Here is a 21,335-nt window from a genome sequence, read left to right on the forward strand (position 1 = left end):
AAGAGGTAGTATGCCCTTGGGTTACATTCCCAGTGCCTCCAACACACAAGCATCTCTCTCCGAGAAAATGAAGCCAGACGTGGTGGACACTCCTGTAACCCCTGTACTTGAAATGTTGACAGGAGGGCCGCAGGGCTTGAGGACAGTCTCAGGAAGTAGTGAGACTCACTTCAGTCTAGTGAGAGCCTGCTTCCAAATAAGAAATAAAATCGGCTGGGAGTGTAACTCAAAGGTAAAATGTGTCTGGGTTCAATCCTCAAGTACCCTCCACATACACACACAAAGAAATAGTGAAATCTCAAAACCCACAAAGATGAAAAATACAAATGGAACCTGTACAACCAACGCGGCCACAACCGCCCTCACCTGCCGTCACGCTCTCGGTGTTTGTCTTTGGACTTCTTTTTCTTCTTTGATTTTTTGTGCTTCTTTGCCTTAGGCTCCTCTACAGGGCCCTTCTGTACGCTCCTGTGGGTTTTCTTTTCCAGGTGACTATTGTTACTTTCTATACTCTCGTACCTCCGTTTCCGGGACTTGTTTTCATGTTCATGAAACCGATCAGAGAGGTTCAAAGTGTTGTCTTGGGCTCCAAGTGCAGTTTTCTCAGGGGGGCACCTCTCGGGGTGCAGAGGGAGGGCAGGAGTGGCGCCGGCCCGCGCGCCGTGGAAGTGGTGCCGCTCCTTCCCACGGGTGGGCGGCTCCCAGCCCTTCCTGGGCCTGTAGCAGTCCTTGTGCAGCCGCGAGTGCTGCCCGGCCCGGTCGTGCTCCCGGACTCCGTGCAGAGGCCTCCACTCCCTGGCCGCATATGGGACGTACCTGTCATGGTAATACCTGCATTTGTCCCATCTCATTTTCTCTGGGTAGTACCTCTCCCGGCCCCAGGCATGCTCACTCTCAGAATGGTGGTATCTGCTCCAGTCCTGGTCTGACATGCTCCTGTTTCGAGAGTGGTGGTGGCTGTACCTGCCCAGAGGGCGCCACCCGCTGGGGCTGACCCTCTCGCTGGGGCACAGGGGGTGCTGGCTTCCATTGCAGTGCTCCATCGTATGGCGCTCCTGCTTGGGCCGCTCTCTGACGTAGGAGCGCCGCTTTCTGTGACAATGGTCCTCAGTCTTGCTCCTACTTTCCCTCGTGTGTTCTCCGCTGGAGGAACGATCTCTACGATTGCGATAATGTCCTCGATCGACTTTTCTGAAGCTACTTATTTTTTCCTTAACTGGAGAATGATCTTGAGCTTTCTGCCCAGTCTTGCTCTCCTCACCTCTCTCACTGCTGCTGTGCTCGGTGCCCCCTTCTGAATGGCTTCCCGTGGTCCTGTCTGGCTGAGGAGAGGGCGGCACGTCCACAGACACACATGTGCTTCTGGAAGGGTCCTCCGCTTCCTTGCACCTGTCTCTGCTGAGGTCAGCTAAGAGTTTATGCTCACATTCATCTTCCAAAGGTACTGAGGGAGGTGGGCTCAACTTCTCCACTGCTTCTGCCGATGCAGAATCCTGTGGACTCTCAATTAACATCCCTTTTACCTCTTGGGATGGTTTGCTCTGGTCATTTGCTAAGTTCCCAGAGTCACACAGTTTCGAGAGTTGGTCATCCCCTGTGGTGTTCTTGTTGGTGTTACCAAGGTTGTTGATAACAGGCGAAGACTCATCAGGTTTTGCTGAAATGTTTTCAGAGACTTCTTCTTTGGTAGATTTGGCACTGGGGTCAGCAGGAGGCAAAGCCTGCTTTACCTTGCTGCTTGGATTCGTGGCTGCCTCCAGCTTCTCATGGGAACCAGCAGCAGCACTGCCAGCGTCTGGCTCCATGGCGGAGTCTTCAGGGGGATGCTCCTCAGTTCCAGTTGGACTGCAGTCCCACCAAAACAAAAACCCACCATGAGTTTGACTGCCAAACAGGTCTTATAACTGGCTTATGTTTATTAAATATTTTATAACTTTAAGTATACTGGGCTGAAAGCCAACATCAGACTTATTATCTCTGCAAACTAAATTTTCTCTTTCCCTCATTAAATAAAAATAAAACTTATATCAAGCTGACCTCCTATCCTAATTTTCAGCAACAATGATTCTGCAATTCTAGATACTTCTTGTCTCCAGACATACTTCTAATTCTTCTTAAGAACTAAGTCTACACCAGGCGTGGTGGTGCATGCTTGTAATCACAGCATTTGGGAGGCTGAGACAGGAGGATCACAGTTAACAGACAGCCTCAGCTACTACTTAGTGAGGCCCTTTGCAACTCAGTGAGACTCTGTTTCAAAATAGAAAATAGAACTGGGGGTGAAGCTCAGAAATAGAATGCCCCTGGGTTCCATCCCCAGTACTGAAGAGAGAAAAAAAAACAAAAAACAAAAACTAAGTCTAAGCAAAAGGACCACGTGATGATGGGGCCCCTTACTCCTCTAGCCCTCCTCTCTTGACTTTCTCTTAGTGCCACAGAGCAGCCTCTCCATACAGCCAGCAGCTCATCCAACTACAGAGACCTAGGAGGGCTCACTGAGGAGGCTTTAGGAAGCTTTTCTGGATAGAATTCACTCTGCCCTCAGCAGCTGGAGAACTGTTAACATATTCTCAAGGTCAGTGCAAGCTGCTAGAGATCAATAAACACCTACAATGGTCTCCACTTCTTACATAAAAGATAACGTGTGAGGTCACCATGGAGACCTCAGACGTAGAAGGGGCATTCTCAAGTTGCACACAAAGCAATGCATGCTCGACTGTGGTGCAGCCTTGTTTATCTGACCTATGATATTCCTCACAGATGTTAAATTTGATAAGTGCTAAGCTAGAGTAGGAAAGACACAAAAGGAAAGTCACTGTGCAGATGACTGAGCATCCCAGCTGTCCTGTCTCAGGTAAACTGGAAAGAGTGCTCCTCCCACTTTAACCACCAAGCCTTCCTAACACAGACCCTCAGTGGGGAAACTAGCACCTGCAGGGCCTTCTAGGGTTGATCCAGCGGTGGGGAGCCCCAAAGGCACTGGTGCCCTACACAGTTGAGGAGTCCTCTATCTCACATGTCCTCACATCTATGGGGGTGAAAACCCGAGTTACATTGTTAGCACTGTTTTCTTGGACACTAAATTTTCCAGGAATCTAACTAGTCTATAAAATCAAGCGATGATCGTATTATGACCTGGTCAGAACTTCACAAAAGTTGTTTGCCCTGATGGCAAATCTGCACATGGTACTCAAATAGTGTTCCAAACGGCCCTGTGCACACAGCAATTGCCTGGCTGCACACACCCTTCAGTGGTGTGGTCTCACCTTGTGGTTTCCACACTGAGACAACAATGGGCACATTTGGAATTCCTTCCCTTTTATTCCTGAATTACATTACAGTCAGGCCCATAGACTGATTTTTTTTTTTAAATAAAGTATGGGGGAAGGTTGTATTCTGCATGAGTTTCAGATTTCTAGAGGGGCCCTTACAAAATGTTTGCTTCATGAGAGTTGCAAACTGCTGCCTCATAACCTTCCTATACCTTCACCTGCTTGTCCTTCACTAGGATGTATCAGATTCAGAAGTGCACCAATGGCGTCCCTAGCCAGAGAATGAAGCGACAGCAGGAGCTGCCATACTGTCACAACTAAGTCCCACATACTACATATTTTATTTTCTTTGTGTGTGTGTGTGTGTGTGTGTGTGTGTGTGTGTGTGTGATACTGGGGGTGGAACCCAGGGGCTTTTCTACCTCTAGGCTATACTCCCAGACCTATTTTATATTTTATTTGGAAACAGGATCTCACTAAGTTGCTGAGAGCCTCACTAAGTAGCTGAGGCTGGCTTTGAACCTGTGCACTCCTTCTGTCTTAGCCTCCCAAGCGCTGGGATTACAAGCCTGCGCCACCACGCCCAGCTCACTACATATTTTATGACTGTTCTCAAAGGCAAATTAACATGCTATTTAAATTATTCCAGGATTCAAAATGTTCATTATAAGACTTCTACAGGGCTAAAATACTGACATCCATACACATTACTTTATTTCATACCATAAAGTTCATTTCCTCATTCTTATTTTACCTCATTTCATCTGTTGAGCCTTTTACTTTGTTGCTAAGTTTGAAGGTCTCTAGGACTTGGTCTTCTGGGAGTGATGGCAAAGGAACAGACATCAGCTACAATAAAAAACAAAGACAGTGCAACTCTAGCTTCCAGCTCAGAGCTTAATCTAGCCCCATGAATGGCCACAGATGAGACTCAAAGCAGAGCCGCCCACACCCGCTCACTCACCTTGCCAGGAAGACCATTTGCTTTAGGAAAGGGATTCTCTGAGTGTAGAGGAGGCTGGACTTGGCAACTGGCATCATCAAATGACAGCCCATTTTCTTTCGGGTTGCTGTCTGCACTAGTAGCACCATTTAGAGCGACAGGGTCTTGGAGCTCAGGCTGCAAAGCCTCCCCATCTTCGGCTTCTTGAGCAGCAAGGTGCGAGCTCGCCATTGTGCCCACACCATTCTCCTTGGCCAGACCCTTGGACTCCTCGTCAGACTCTTCAGATGACTCGGCGCCGTAGGGGACCAGGACACTGGAGCTCAGCTTGGACTTGCCGTTCATCACTGGCTTGGAGCAGGATTCACTGGGAGAGATCGGTTTTGCTACTTTACTAGAAACTGACATCATAGATGCATTCGAGGTAGACTGTATTGCAGAAGAATTGGTAATGGTAGAAGAGGGAACAGGCTTGTTAGGGGCCTCCAAAGAATTGCTATGAAGGTTAGGCTGAGACTGCCCTTGGCGAACAGGCAACTTGTTGTGAATACTGATGGTGATTTTTTGTTTCTTGGGATGTTCTGGAATAACTGAGGGCCTGTTAACTGACCAGTTTTGAACAGAAGTGGAAGCATTAACAGAACCAGCCCTGTTGACACTGGAATTTCCATTAGGACTTGACATGGAACTGCTTGGCGTGTCTTTCAATGGCCCCGTCCCATTCAAATGAGGTGGATTCTGGAAGGGAGAAAACCACAGCCAGGTCAGTACTCGTGACAGGGTCCACTCTGGCTGAGGGGCCTCCTGACTTACATACAGGTCTTGTTCTGACCTATGGGGCTTCACATATCTAGAAGGACCTCCCTTTTTTTTTTTTTTCATCTGTTCCTGCCTACATGCATCTCTAATGGGCCCCAGTTTTCTGGTAATTAATCAATAAACAGGACAAAAATGTTTGCTAGAATACAACCCCAAACCAAATTCTTTCTGTTCTAAATCTAACAAAAACCATCAGGCCCCTCTGAGCACAAAGTCACAAGTTTTCCTCAGCAGGGTTTCTTGGGAGGCCACCAATACACAGACAGGAAGTGCTGGGAAGCAAGATCACCACTGGCCTTGGAGTACGGGAGACCACTGAAGGGCAGAGACAGGAAAGGCTGCGACCCTCCTGCACCACCCCATGATGTCTCCAAATTCTACTTGAGCAGTTCTGTTACTATAGGTTCCCATTACTATTGCTGAACACCTGTGGTGACCCAGGTAAAAGTTGGTATGTTACATATGAATCATGTTTGGCCTTTACAATGTTTTCTTAAATATAAGAATTAGTTGTTATCTTAACACTGGAAGCCTTCATGGTAAAAACAAAAATAAATAAATTAATTAATTAATAAATTCTTGAAAAATCAACTGCAGCCAGGCATTGCGGCACACACCTGTTATCCCAGTATTTGGGAGGCTGAAACAGAAGGATCACAGGTTCAAGGCCAGCCTCAGCAACTGAGACTCAACAACTTAGCGAGACCCTGTTTCAAAATAAAAACAAAACAGGGCTGAGGATGTAGCTCTGAGGTAAACCACCCTGAGTTCAATCCCCAGTACAAGAAAAAAAAAAAAAGAGAGAGGGAGGGAAAGAAGAAAGGAAGGGAGGAAGGGGGGGAAGACAGAGAGGGAGAAAGGGAGGAAGGAAGGACCAGTTCCATCTGCCCCTTTCAACAGGCACATACTTTCTGGTTGCAGTGCCTTGATGTCACTCTGAAGCAATTCAGAAGCTTCCTGTCTGCCCAGCTCACAAAGGCATTTAATTCAAATACTTCCCAATATCCATTTTTAAAAAGGATACAACTAGAAAATCTGCTAAATGAAATCAAACTGAAACTGGGAAGCTGTAAAATACTACAGCACAGTGACACGACGTGGTCCCAGATGCAGACAGGCTGCACTCCTCTCCTTGTGAGCCTGACAGCCAGGCCCCACTCTGCAGATTGCTTCATGTGACAGGGCACAGGGGCGGTCCTCCCGACAGGACCATCAGGAGTACGATCCAACCCAGGTGGACAGCAGACAGAAAATGCCACACACTCCTCAACAGCTGCATGGACATAATAAAAGTGTCTTTGTGAAAGGGTCACTTTCCTGGTACCCAACATTAATTAAGATACCCAAATATCTAGCCCACGATAAGTGGGGTACCCAGGAGAGGCTATCATCTAAGTACACTCATGCTCAGACCAGCCTCTTCATCACTCTCCTCATGCTGAGGTTCGTGTATATTTGCAGTAATAAATGGCTTGAATAAACTTTCTTGACAAGAAATTCATTGTAGACGAGGACACAGCAACTACTGCAATGTTAATTTGAGGGTTTGAAGATATGTGTTAAAGACTGACCTAAACATATCCTGATATTATGAGATGTTACCTTGATCATGTGAGAGGGAAGCTGTGGTCCAATAAACCCCGGCGTGGCCTGCTTGTTGGTGACCACCCGCTGACTGATGACAGGGCGAGGAGAGGACTGGCCAGGGCTATGGGCGGAATGAGTAAGTTCGCCTCCATTTTTCACATCGTGGGACCTGAGGACAAAGAGTGATATGGTTTAAGGTAACAAAGAATACCTCCTTAGAAGAGATTCAGTTACGAATTTAATAGTACTTAACAGCTCAAAATGAAACTGAAGGAAAACCAGTGCTGTCATCTCACAAGACACAGACCATGTCCATTACTTCCTTCAGGATTATGTCAGCATTAGGTGCTCAGATCGGGATGAAATGAAATGGATTTTTGGTGGTACTGGGGGTGGAACCCAGGGGCTTTTCTACCTCCAGGCTATACTCCCAGACCTACTTTTTATACTTTATTTGGAAACAGGGTCTCACTAAGTTGCTGAGAGCCTCACTCAGTAGCTGAGGCTGGCTTCGAACCTGCGCGATCCTCCTGTCTCAGCCTCCCAAGTGCTGGGATTACAAGTGTGCGCCACCTTGCCCAGCTAAAATGGTATTTTTTTTAACTGTAAGTACTGAGGATGTCCCTATTAGAAAGCTACTCTTTTATTTATCTTTTAAGTTTTTGTTTTTTGCGGGTCTGGGAATGGAATCCAGAGGCATTTGACCTCCAAGCTACACCTCCTGCCCATTTTTTTTTTTTTAATTTTTTATTTTGAAACAGGGTCTCACTGAGTTGCAGAGGGCCTCACTAAGTAGCTGAGGATGTCTGTGAACTGTGATCCTCCAGTCTCAGCCTCCTAAATGCTGGGATTACAAGCGTGTGCCACCATGCCTGGCTCTAATTTTATCTTTTAAGTTATAAATACACGTCATTGTAAAAAAAAATCTATAATGTCCAAAAAGGAAGGAAGAAAACACTATCCTTCAACTTGCCCCTCAGAAGCAGCTCCCATTCTGATTTAGGAATTATCCCCCAAGCTTTCGCCCATACTGTTATTTTCCACTAGTTGTGTCCAAACTACTTTTCCCCCAAATATATTCATCACTATTTCAAAGCATTTAAAAAAAAAAAAAAAGGCTGAGCACAGTGGTACACATCTATAATACCAGTACTTGAGAGGTAGAAAAAGGAGGAGAGCTGGAGGTCCAGGGCACAATAACTTAATGAGACACTGTTTCAACATAAAAAATAAAATAGTGCTGAGGGTTTAGCTCAGAGGTAGAATGCCCTTGGGTTCAATACCCAGTACTGAAAAAAATACATTTTTTTCTTTTTTTTTTGGTGGTACTGGGGATGGAACCCTTCTACCTCCGGGCTACACTCCCAGACCTATTTTTATATTTTTTTATTTTTGGAAACAGGGTCTCTTAAGCCAGCACGGCTGGCTTTGAACCTGTGTGATCCTCCTGTGTCTGCCTCCCAAGTGCGGGTATTACAAGCGTGCACCACCACGCCCGGCTGAAAAAATAAATAAATTAATTAATTAAAAGACTTCATAACCAGGTACAATAGTACATACCTGTAATGCCAGTACTTGAGAAGCTAAGACAGGAGGATCCCAAGTTCGTGGCCAGCCTCGGCAATTTAGCAAGATTCTATTTCTTTCTTTTTTTTTTTTTTTTTGGTGGTACTGGGGTTCCTGGAAGCCCTTCTACCTCCGGGCTACACTCCCAGACCTATTTTATATTTTTGAAACAGGGTCTCCTAAGCCAGCGCGCGCAGCTGGCTTCGAACCTGCGCGATCCTCCTGTCTCTGCCTCCCAAGCGTGGGGATTACAAGCGTGCGCCACCACGCCCAGCACAGCAAGATTCTATTTCAAAATAAAAATATAAAAAGGGCCAGAGGTAAAGCTCAGGGGTAGAATGACCCTGGGTTCAATACCCAATACCAAAAAAAAAAAAAAAAAAAGGCTTTATAATACTTGCTTCAGCAGCATGTATGCTAAAATAGGAACAATACAGAAGTATTAGCATGGACCTTGTGCCAAGGATGACATGCAAATTCATGAAATATTCCACAGTTTTAATAATAAAAATAAATAAGAATAAAATACCTTTATGAAAACCACTCTTAGTAGTAGGAAGATGATGAGTTTGAGGCCAAGCATGGATAACAGTAAGACCCAGTTTCAAAAGTAAGAGAGCCAGGCGTGGTTGGCACATGCTTAAAATTCTAGTTATTTGGAAGGCTGAGATAAGAGGATCACAGGTTTGAGGCTAACCTCCCGCAACTTAGTCAAATCCTGCTTCAAAATAAAAAAACAAAAAGGGCTGGGGGTGCAGCTCAGAGGTAGAATGCCCCTGGGTTCAAGCCCTAATACACAATGAATAAACAGATAACACTTAAAAATAGAGGCTGCGGCAAGAGGATCAGTTTGTGGCCAGTCTGAGCAACTGAGTAAGACACTGTCTCAAAAAGGGCTAGGGATGTAGCTCAGTGGTAGAGTGTTCCTGGGGTTCAATCTCCAGTTAAGGGGAAAGAAGATATCAACCAATCACAGTTGTGTAATATTTCAAAATATGGCTATGATCATTTTGGCACTGATGAACATCTTAGTATTTTTTAATTTATTTTTTGTACTGGGAAATGAACCCAGGCACATTCTTACCTCCAAGCTACACCCCAGCCCTATTTTTATTCTTTATTTTGAACAGGGTTTCACTAAGTTGCTGAACCCACAGCTCTTTTTATTTTCTATTTTGAGACAGTGTCTCTGCTACGCTGCTGATGCTGGCTTTGACCCTGCACTTCTCCTATTCAGCCTCCCAAGTACTGGGGATAACTATGGATATTTTAAAATATTCCTAGTTTTTAGCTATTAATAAGGACACCTAGAGGGTTAGGGATATAGTTTAGTAGTAAAGCACTTGCCTAACATGCTTAAGGCCCTGGATTCCATCCCCAGGATCTCCAAATAAAAAGGGTACTGAGGGATACCTTGGAGCACACATGAGATTTTTTTCAAAAAATGGAACTAGTGAGTAAGAGTGTGTGGCCACAAGACACACCTGAGCACTGGTGCTGGTGCTGGTCCAAGCTCACAGTAGATAGGCAGCCTGTGCTCAGCTGTGGGAAATGCTGGCTATGATCATTCATGTGCTCAGAACCACCTTCCCAAGGCCTCTCCCTGCTGCCTCAGTGGCCCCTGGACCCACTTGGCTGCTACCAGGAGCATACTTGCCCTCTTCAGTTGCCTTTCCTTTCACTTTGAGTGTTGAGCTGCCAAAGAGGTGGAAACTAAAGCAAACTCGTAATCCATACTAAGAAATGACCTCCTTACTCTCCAGGCACATGGCAGAGTTAACCTTCAAGCTGGCTTCTTAAAAAGGCAACTAAAACATGGCTGGGTACAATGGCATATGCCTGTAATTACAGCTGCTCAGGAAGCTGAGGCAGAAGGATCACAAGTTTGATGGTCACAAGTTTGATGGTGGCCCTGACAACTTAGTGAGACCCTGTCTCACAATAAAAAAATAAAAAGGGAGCAGGGCATTGGTGGCTCACGCTTGTAATCCCTGCGCTTGGGGAGGCAGAGACAGGAGGATCGCGTAGGTTTGAAGCCTGCCTCCCTGGCTTAAGAGAACCTGTTTCCAAATGAAATATAAAATAGGTCTGGAAGTATAGCCCGGAGGTAGAAGGGTTCCATCCCCAGTACCACCAAAATAAAAGAAAGAAAAAAACGGTCTTGCGTGGTGGTGCACGCTTGTAATTCCAGCACTTGGGAGGCTGAGACCAGAGGATCACACAGGTTTGAAGCCAGCCTCGCCTACTTAGTGAGGCTCTCAGCAATTTAGTGAGACCCTGTTTCCAAATAAAATATCAAATAGGTCTGGGAGTGTAGCCCAGAGGTAAAGCCTTGGGGTTCCATCCCTAGTAACACACACACACACACACACACACACACACACACACACACACACACACATTATCCTTAATTAACCTAATCCCATTGCCACCAAAAAACATACCAGTTTTTTATGTTTTGTGATGTTTTTTATGGACTAAAACACTCATAATATTCATAAGTAATCTTTATTTATTTTTTGTGTGATACTAGGGGTGGAACCCAGGGGCTTTCTACCTCCACGCTATACTCTCAGACCTTTTTTATATTTTATTTGGAAACAGGGTCTCACTAAGTTGCCAAGAGCCTCACTAATTAGCTGAGGCTGGCCTTGAACCTGTGCGATCCTCCTGTCTCAACCTCCCAAGCACGGAGATTACAAGCATGCACCACCATGCCCGTCAGTAATCTTTATTATTATTGATTGATTGATTGGTGGTACTGGGGTTCCTGGAAACCCTTCTACCTTTGGGCTACACTCATATATATATATATATACACACACACATACATACATACATACACATACATATACATACATACATATGTATGTATGTATGTATGTATATTTTTTTTATTTGGAAACAGGGTCTCCTAAGCCAGCAAGGCTGGCTTCGAACCTGCGCGATCCACTTGTCTCTGCCTCCCAACCATAGGGATTACAAGCATGCACCACCACGCCTGGCTATTTTTTAAAAAATGTATATTCTCCAGTTTGGAATACAGTGTTTTGTTTGTTTATTTATTGCGGGTCTGGGGATGGAATCCGGGGTATTCAACCTCTGAGCTACACTCCCTGCCCTATTTTTTACTCTTTTTTTCTTTTGGGGCAGTACTGGGATTAGAACCCAGGGGCATTCTACCTCTGAGCTATGCCCCAGCCCTATTTTTTATTCTTTATTTTGAAACAGGGTCTCACTAAGTTGCAAAGGGCCTAAGTAGCTGAGGCCGTCTGCTAACTGTGATCCTCCTGTCTCAGCCTACCAAGTACTGGGATTACAAGCGTGTGCCACCACGCCCGGCCTTAATCTTTATTTTGAAACAGGGTCTCACTAAGTTACGGAGGGCCTAAGTAGCTGAGGCTATCCCCAAACTGCAATCCTCCAGTTTCAGCCTCCCAAATGCTGGGATTACAAGCATGTGCCACCACGCTTGACGGTACAGTATTGTTTTATACATACATATATTTATAGACACATATTTATACAGACATATATACAATATCTATACATATATGTATGTATATAATGCATGTTAATTGTTTTAAATCTGTTTTTTTGGGGGGTTTTGTTTTGTTTTTGGGTGGTACTAGGGGTGGAACCCAGCGGCTTTCTATCTCCGGGCTACACTCCCAGACCTATTTTATTTTTTTTTTTTTATTTATTTTATTTATTTTTTGCGGGCCTGGGGATGGAACACAGGGGCATTTGACCTCCGAGCTACACCCCCTGCCCTATTTTTTATTCTTTATTTTGAAACCAGGTCTCACTGAGTTGCAGAGGGCCTCACTAAGTAGCTGAGGCTGTCTGCGAACCACTATCCTCCAGGTCTCAGCCTCCCAAATGCTGGGATTACAAGCGTGCGCCACCACGCCCGGCATCCCAGACCTATTTTATACTTTATTTTGAAAGAGGGTCTCACTGAGTTGCAAAGAGCCTCACTAAGTAGCTAAGGCTGGCTTCGAACCTGTGTGATCCTCCTGTCTCAGCCTCCCAAGCACGGGGATTACAAGCGTGCGCCAACACGCCTGGCTAAATCTGTTATATTTTTGTCTGCTTGATTTGTCCTTTAGTATATGAAATTATACAATGATATATTTATAAATTTCTACTCATGATTCTCTTTATTCTTGTTTTATATATTTTGAAACTTGCATTACCTGTGTAAGAATATAGATTATAGCCAGGCGTGGTGGTGCACACTTGTAATCCCCACGCTTGGGAGGCTGAGACAGGAGGACTGTGCAGTTTCAAAGCCAGCCTCAGCTACTTAGTGAGGCTCTCAGCAACCTAGTGAGACCCTGTTTCCAAATAAAATATAAAATAGGTCTGGGAGTATAGCCCGGAGGTAGAAAGCCTCTGGGTTCCACTCCCAGTACCACAAAAAAAAAAAAAAAAGAATATAGATTATTTATATCTCAGTGAACTGAATCTTCCATTACATACTATACTAGATTTTTTTTTTTTTTTTTTTTTGCAGGTCTGGCGATGGAACCCAGGGGCATTTGACCTCCAAGCAACAGCCCCTGCCCTATTTTTTATTCTTTATTTTGAGACAGGGTCTCACTAAGTTGCGGAGGGCCTAAGTAGCTGAGGTTGTCCACGAACCGTGATCCCAAAAGCTGGGATTACAAGCATGCACCACCACGCCCGGCTCTAGATTCTTTTTTTTTTTTTCTTCCCAGATCTGGGGATAGAACCCAGGGGCATTCAATCTCCGAGCTACACCCCCTGCCCTATTTTTTATTTTTTATTTTGAAACCAGGTCTCACTGAGTTGCAGAGGCCTCACTAAGAAGCTGAGGCTGTCCGCGAACCACAATCCTCCGGTCTCAGCCTCCTGAAGGCTGGGATTACAAGCGTGCGCCACCACACCCGGCTTCTAGATTCTTATAAGTACTTTATGCCTTAATATTTTACTTTAGTTATTAGAATAAATATACTGCTTTTTATTTTGATTAATATTTTGTAGTATTATTTTTTGGGGGTGGTGGTACTTGGAGGTAGAACCCAGAGGCTTTCTACCTCCAGGCAATATACCAAGACCCAGACCTATTTTATATTTTATTTGAAAACAAGGTCTCACTAGGTTGCTGAGAGCCTCACTAAGTAGCTGGGGCTGGCTTCAAACCTGTGCAATCCTATCTCAGCCTCCCAAGCACAGGGATTACAAGCATGTGCCACCACGCCTGGCTTATTTCTATTTTGTTTTTTCTTGTTTTTTCTTGTTAAGATGAAGCTTTTCTTGATTCTTAAAATATATTTTTAGTTCAGAAATTTACTGCTGATAAAATATAAACAAAGTAAAATGAATAATTACAAAACTGTAACCAGATCAAAAAATAAAATATTAATGAGTAGTGAGCTGGGGAAGCTCACCAAGTGCTGTATATCTGTTTATCCCTATCACTCTGAACTACAATATAATGTGAGACTATAATGCACCAATAAAAATATATTTAAAAATAAATATAATATTTCAGTATTCCAAGAATACCTCCATAGGTGTCCCCTATCATAATCCTTCATTGTCCTATGAAAGATAACCAGTGATTACTTTTATATAAATCTTTGCTTTGCTACTTATACATTTTAAACAATATAGTTTACTATTATTCTTTTTTGTGTGTTTCACAGTAAATATAACCATGTGGACATTTTTGTCTTGCTTCTTGCCAATTTTATGTGCATCAATGTGTGTTCTCCTAAGTTACTTTCTTTAATTGCTGTCAGCAATGGTTCTCAAATATTTTGGCTTTATGATCACTTTCCATTATTAAAAATTAGTGACTATCAAAAATAAATAAATAAAAGACTAAAAATAGGGATAGGAGTGTAGCTCGGAAGTAGACTGCCCCTGGGTTCCATCTCCAGTACCACCAAAAATAAATAAATAAATAAACAAACAAACAAATAAAAAGGGTGGGGATATAATCCAGTATACAGTGTCCCTGAGTTTAATCCTCAATATTGCAAACAAACATAAAAGGGGAGAAATATCCTTAAAATTGTATTTAAATACATTAATGAGAAAAAAAAGACAAAAGAAGATGTAACATCTTGTTTTCAATACCTGATATAAAAGAGTACGTAAGCTTGCTGGCTGAGTACCGATCTAATATCACTGGTAGATACAATGGAGTCATTCATTTGATACCAGAGCCCATTGCTAGCCTGCAGAAGACAGCCAATAACAGAGAGAGATTATATTTAGTTAAACAAGGAATACAGTCAAGTGACATAGAAAAATAGACATTTCCTGTAATACCAGTATTTGGCAAGCTGAGACAGGAACATCACAGGTTGGAGGCCAGCCTCAACAACCTAGCAAGGCTCTAAGCAATTTAGTGAGACTCTATTTCAAAATAAAAAATAAAAATAGAGCTGGGGGTGTAGCTTGATGTAGAACACCGTTGGGTGTTCCTAGTACTAAAAAAGAGAAAAGGAGGTAAGGATGGAAGGATGGAGGAAAGGAAAGAAGGGAGTAAGGGAGGGAAGGAAGGTGGGAAGGGAAAGCAAAGAAAGGAAGGGAGCAAAGAGAGAAAAGAAAGATATACTCACATTTATTCATTTATTTATTTATTTAGAGGTTCTGGGGACTGAACCCAGGGGTATTCTACCTCTAAACTACACCCCCAGCCTGACTTTTTATTCTTTATTTTTTATTTTTTGCGGCACTAGGGATGGAACCCAAGGGCATTCTACCTCTGAGCTAAATCCCCAACCCTATTTTTTTAGTCTTTTTAATTTCAAAACACAGAGTTGCAAAGGGCCTCACCAAGTAGCTGAGGCTGGTTGCGAACTTGCAATCCTCCTGTCTCAGCCTCCCAAGTACTGGGATTATAAGCATGCACCACCACGCCTGGTTATACATTTACATTTTAACTGTAAAAGTTCAACCTTCTGAGTAGGGTATGGTGAGACATATGCCTGAGAAAAGGATCTCAGGTTCATGGCCAGTGTCAGAAACTTAACAAGACCCTCAGCAACTTAGTGAGACCCTGTTTCAAAATAAAAAATAAAATAAGGGTGGGCATATAGCTCAGAGGCAGAATGTCCCTGGGTTCAATCCCTAGTACCACCAAAAAAAAAAAAAAAATTCCTACATTTTGCCCCCAAGAATGCTAAGCTACTTTAATTTATACAGTACAGGAAAATAGTTAATTAGAAAAATCCACACAGCTTACTTTTATGTAGCAGAAGTAATGGCCAGCATGGCAATTAAAACCAGTGTGTACCAGCACTGCATACAAAACATAAATAATTGGTTCTCCGTTTGGCTGAGACATATATGGCCGAATATCAAGATACTCAGGATATTTCACATCCTAAATGGAAATAGAAAGAGGAGAAAGAAATGTTATTTCTAAAGGCATAGATCATTCCCCGTATTCAGGTATAGAATATTTAGAGTATCCTAGGAGGACATAGGACACTATATCCTATAATGTTGTTCTAGCAGAAACCCAATGCACACACTTAATCTCTCAAAAGAGACAACCTGAAAGACACCTGAATCTAAGAGTGTGAGCGTGTGTGTGTGTGTGTGTGTGTACACATTCAGTCCTACTTTATTTATTTATTTATTTATTTATTTATTTATTTATTTATTTATTTATTTATTTTGGTGGTACTGGGGTTTCTGGAAGCCCTTCTACCTCCGGACTACACTCCCAGACCTATTTTTATATTTTTTTAATTTGGAAATAGGCTCTCTTAAGCCAGAGCGGCTGGCTTCGAACCTGCGCGATCCTCCTGTCTCCGCCTACCAAGCACGGGGATTACAAGCGTGCGCCACCACGCCCGGCTATTCTTTTATTTTAAAATAGGATCTTGCTAGGTTGATGAGAGTCTCACTACTTGTTCAGGCTGTCCTTGAACCTGCAATACTTTTATCTAGGCCTCCCAAGTACTGGAATTACAGGCATGTGCCATCACACCAGCTTGAATCTAAGTATATCTGAGGCAGTCCCACTATATATATATTTTTATTTCCCTTAAACAAGTAAGGATCCACATTAAGTAAATATTTCAAATTCATCAAAGGAGATAGTAACAGAAATGACAACCCGGGACATTAATTACCACTTTTTTTAAAAATAATTCAGGAATGTATTACTTATTTCTCTTGCATACTTTTAGATTTTTGACTACTTACCACCTTCAATTTAGCGGAAAGAAAATGGGAAAATTCAGCCAGGAATGGTGGTACACACTTGTAATCAATCCCAGTACTTGGGAGGCTGAGACAGGAAGATTATAAGTTTTTGGCCAGCCTCAGCTACTTAGTGAGACCCTGTTTCAAAGTAAAGAATAAAAATAGGGCTTGGGTGTAGCTTGGGAAAATGCCCCTAGATTCAACCCCCAGTACTGTAAAAGAAAGAAAGAAAGAGGGGGGGGGGGAGAAGAGGAAGGGAAGAAGGAAGGAAAGAGAAAATTCAGTGTATGGTAAAAAATGAAAATAAACAAGAAAACGAGCTTTGATAAAAGAGTAGCAAACTCTATCAGTAAAGTATTCCTTAGATTTCAATTATATAAGGTGTCCCTGTATTCCCTCATTTCCATGGATACCCAAGAACTGGCTATGAAGCCCAAACACAGATAATCACTACCAATTTTATCCCTAGAAAATCAGCTGAAGAATATAGTAAAAACACATACAATCAAAAGCAAACATACCAAACTATCATTATTTCATCTTTGTTTTTTTCTGCTACCAAATGCTAGAAAATTATCAAGATTGTTCAAGCCAGGCGTGGTGGCACACACCTGTAATCCCAGCATTTGGGAGGCTGAGACAGGAGGATCATGGTTCAAGGACAGCCTCAGCTACTTAGTGAGGCCCTCTGCAACTCAGAGACCCCGTTTCAAAAAAAAAATAGGGCTGGGGGTGTAGCTCAAAGGTAGAATGTCCCTGGGTTCCATCTCCAGTACTGAGAATCAACCAATCAATCAATCAATCAATCAAAGATTGTTCAATTAGGTCATTAACCCCTAATAGCTACTGATACTCAAGCTTTGAAAAGTTCTACATAACAGATTAATAACATACCTTAGCAATTTTTCCACCAGTAAAATTTGCAAAGCGCTTCAGAGAAAGTGTAAGAACATTGGAAGATCTATGTATAGTGAACCTTTTTGAAGCTGGAACCATCTTTTTACACCTTGAAATACACAAAAACAGAGGATAAAGATTAATATGGCTGAACATAGTGGTACACACCTATAACCCAGTACTTGGGAAGCTGAGACTGGAGAATCACAAGTTTGCAGCCAGCCTCAGCTACCTAGTGAGGCCCTCCACAACTTAGTGAGACCCTGTTACAAAATAAAAAATAAGCCAGGCGTGGTGGCGCACACTTGTAATCCCAGCATTTGGGAGGCTGAGATAGGAGGATCCAGGTTCCCGGCCAGCTTCAGCTACTTAGGCCTTTTGCAACTCATAGAGACCCTGTTTCCAAAGAAAGAAAAAAAAAATAGGACTGGAGGTGTAGCTCGGAAGTAGAATGCCTCTGGGTTCCATACCCAGTACTAAATAAATAAATAAATAAATAAATAAATAAATAAATAAATAACTGGGTGTGGTGGCGCACGCTTGTAATCCCAGCATTCGGGAGGCTGAGACTGGAAGATCACAGTTCATGGACCGCTTCAGCTACTTAGTGAGGCTCTCTGCAACTTAGTGAGACCTGGTTTCAAAATAAAAATAAAAAATAGGGCAAGCGGTGTAGCTTGGAGGTCAAATGCCCCTGGGTTCCATCCCCAGACCCAGCAAAACAAAAAACAACAACAACAAAAAAAACTATGTGGCTAGTATAGCTCCACCATGCCTGGCTATGGAATTTAAAACAGAAGAAATCATTACAGTCTTAGAAGGAGGCTTCTTTCCCCCAGAATGAATATTTGGGTTTTTTTGGTTTTTTTGTTTGTTTCTTTCTTTCTTTTTGGTGGTACTGGGGTTCCTGGAAGCCCTTCTACTTTTGGGCTACACTCCCAGACCTATTTTATGTATTTTTTTTAAATTTGGAAACAGGGTCTCTTAAGCCAGCGCGGCTGGCTTCGAACCTGCGTGATCCTCCTGTCTCCGCCTCATAAGCACGGGGATTACAAAGTGTGCGCAACCACACCCGTAGAATGAATATTTGATAACAAAAGACTACCTATATTACCTGACTATAAAGTAGAAATACATGAACCTAAAATCTATGAAACGGGGTCTTCTTAAAAAAGGCTTTCTTGACTGTGTTACTGAGTAATATAAATTAGAGGTTTCCAGCAGACACCACACAATCTGGGTATCTACCATAAAAGAGAAGGTCCTTAGCTCTTTTGGGAGAAAATCACCCCCGCCCTGCTACAAGCTTTTTCTAATAGGAAAGGCAATGAAGATGCTGCTTGACAGACATGTCATCCCACACTCTGTGTCCTTGAAGGAAGAACTACCACCCGTAGTGTGGATCTTACTTTGCTCTCTCCCACCCAACCAGACCCATAGTCAGGTGCCAGCCTTCAAAGGGTGCAGCACGAGTTGGCACTTTTTTTTTTTTTTTCTTGGTGATACTGGAGATAAAACCCAGAGTCATTCTACCTCTAAGCTACACTCCCAGCCCTACTTTTTATTCTTTTTAGTTTTGAAACAGGGTCTCAGTGAGTTGCAAAGGGCTTCAACTAAATAGCTGAGGCTGTCCACGAACCGAGATCCTCCTGTCTCAGCCTCCCAAATGCTTGAGATTACAAGTGTGTGTCACCACACCCAGCTGCTATTTTAAAAATTTATTTATTTTTATTTTTTTATTTTTATTTTTTTTAAACAGAGTGTCACTAAGTTGTTGAGAGTCTTGCTAAATTACTGAGGCTGGCCTCAAACCTGTGATTCTACTGTCTCAGCCTCCCAAGTACTGGAATTACAGGTGTGTACTACCATGTCTGGCAGAGCTGCACATTTTTTAAGAGTGGAAACACTAGACATTGCTTGCTCTAGCCTCTAGAGGACAAGGATGTAGTGTCCCCTAGATGACATCAGAAGCTAAAGGCAACTTAGCAAGCCATTCAGACACACAAAACTCTTTCAAACCAAGTCTTCCTGCCACCCCCAGGAGAGTAGCCAGCAGCAAGAACAAGTCATTGCCCATCATACTTGCTGCACTTGTAGGAGTTTTCTCCATCAAGCTGTTCTGGCTTCACGAACTGTTCCAAAGCCTTGTTAACACTCTGAGCAGCCTGGGAGAAAAAAGCATAAATACCATATCACTGCATACCACCACAGGTTAGGGGAGGGAGGGAGAGAACATACAACACCAGCAGACAGAAAAACAAATGAGAACTTTCATGTAAAATATTTTTTATGATGATGTTCACTTATATACATCTACATAACAAATTATTTCCCCTCCCATTCAAAAACAGATTAAAGAACAAAAATACGTAAAATTGTTTCGGATTTATTTAAGATGGAATAAAAGTGAAAACCAGTAAGAAACCAGGCATGCTAACTAATGTCTATCTACTTACTGGACCACAACACAATCTCCCAAAGAACACACTGGTACAGAAGGTCTACAAGCAGAATTAAATTACAACAGCAACTGGACAAACAGACTAAGGCGTAATCCCATTTCTATAAAAAGCAAGTCATCTATTCTAGAGAAGTATATAACAAAATACTAATGGAATTAACTCTAGCTGGGGGTGGTAGTGCACACCTGTAATCCACTGGGAAGCTGAGACAGGAGGATTGGAGGTTTGAGAACTACCTCAGCACTGCAGTGAGGCTCTCAGCAACCTAGTGAGATCCTGTTTCAAAAATCAAAAAATAAAAAGGGCTGGGTTTAGCTCAAAGGTAGAATGCCCCTTGAGTTAAATCTCAGTACCATAAAAAAAGAAATTCGGAGAATAGGTTTATACATATCTGTGGTCTTTCTCCATTTTGTCGTAACTGTATATTACAATCTATAGTCAGAAAAACAAAAGCTCAAGGACAATAAAAAAAAAGGAGTATAAACCAGTATTTGGGAGGCTGAGACAGGAGGATCTCTGGTTCAAGGACAGCCTCAGCAAGTAGTGAGATTTTCATCAACCTAACAAGACCTTGTTTCAAAATAAAAATAGAGATGGAGGTAGAGTTTGGAGGTAGAATGCCTCTAGATTTAATTCTCAGGACTATTAAAAACAAACAAAACAAGAGCTTAGAAAATACAAGATGCAAAATAGTTTCTAAAAAATAATAACCAACTAGCCAGGCATAGTGGCACATGCTTGTAATCCCAGCATTTGGGAGGCGGAGATGGGAGGATTATAGTTCCGGACAGCCTCAGCTACTTAGTGAGGACATTTGCAAACTCAGTGAGACCCTGTTTCAAAAATACAAAGACTAAAAAAATAGGACTGGGGTGAAGCTCAGAGGTACAGTGCAATGTCCCGGGGCTCCACCCCAGGACTGGGAAAAAATAATAATAATAACCATCTAAATTTGGCCAATATAGACAGAAAAATCTGGTTTTATTAAAATTAGTGACAAGCCAAAGGGTAATAAGATTTTAAACTTAATCACTAAAATAATTATCAAATTTACCTTTATCTCCAATGTTATGTCAAGATATGGATCAAAAGTATCTGAAACGCCCTTGCAATTTAAACATTTGACTGAAATAAAAATAAAATGCAAAAGATAAGCAAAGCATAACTATTACAACAGTATCAACTATTGAAATGACAGAATACAAATACTATTTCAAAATAAATATAATTTTTCATCTATTAAGATTGTGCAAAAAAAGCTAACTTTAAGCCAAAAAGGATGAAAGTAGCTGGGCATGGTGGCACGCTCTTGTAATCCCAGCATTTGGAAGGCTGAGACAAGAGGACTGTGATTCACCACCAGCCTCAACTACTTAGTGAAGTCCTTTGCAACTTAGTGAGACCCAGTTTCAAGTAAAGAATAAAAAATAGAGCTAGGGTGCAGCTTGACGGTAGAATGCCCCTGGGTTATATCCCCAATGTCACAAAAAATTAAAAATTCAAAAACATTTTAAAAAATGGATGAAAGTGTCATGAATCAGGCCCCTTACATATGACTGGTTGGAATATAAACTGGTGTAACTTCTTGGTATG

General features: G+C 42.5%; 1 protein-coding gene across 1 annotated transcript in view; it reads right to left on the reverse strand.

Moving 5' to 3' along the window:
- The window catches only part of USP42 (ubiquitin specific peptidase 42), a gene marked incomplete at its 5' end in the record, with an annotated part of 41,538 nt that overhangs the window by 5,830 nt on the left and 14,373 nt on the right, over positions 1–21,335 (reverse strand). Inside the window, 9 exons of the mRNA XM_080702102.1 lie at positions 367–1,845; positions 4,027–4,121; positions 4,237–4,953; positions 6,637–6,790; positions 14,299–14,399; positions 15,413–15,553; positions 17,278–17,389; positions 19,363–19,445; positions 20,797–20,867. Coding sequence (XP_080558228.1) covers positions 367–1,845; positions 4,027–4,121; positions 4,237–4,953; positions 6,637–6,790; positions 14,299–14,399; positions 15,413–15,553; positions 17,278–17,389; positions 19,363–19,445; positions 20,797–20,867 — 2,953 coding nt within the window. The remainder of the gene's footprint in view (positions 1–366; positions 1,846–4,026; positions 4,122–4,236; positions 4,954–6,636; positions 6,791–14,298; positions 14,400–15,412; positions 15,554–17,277; positions 17,390–19,362; positions 19,446–20,796; positions 20,868–21,335) is intronic.

Source organism: Muscardinus avellanarius (assembly GCF_963383645.1).
Source record: "Muscardinus avellanarius genome assembly, chromosome: 10".
In the NCBI taxonomy this organism is placed as follows: domain Eukaryota; kingdom Metazoa; phylum Chordata; class Mammalia; order Rodentia; family Gliridae; genus Muscardinus; species Muscardinus avellanarius.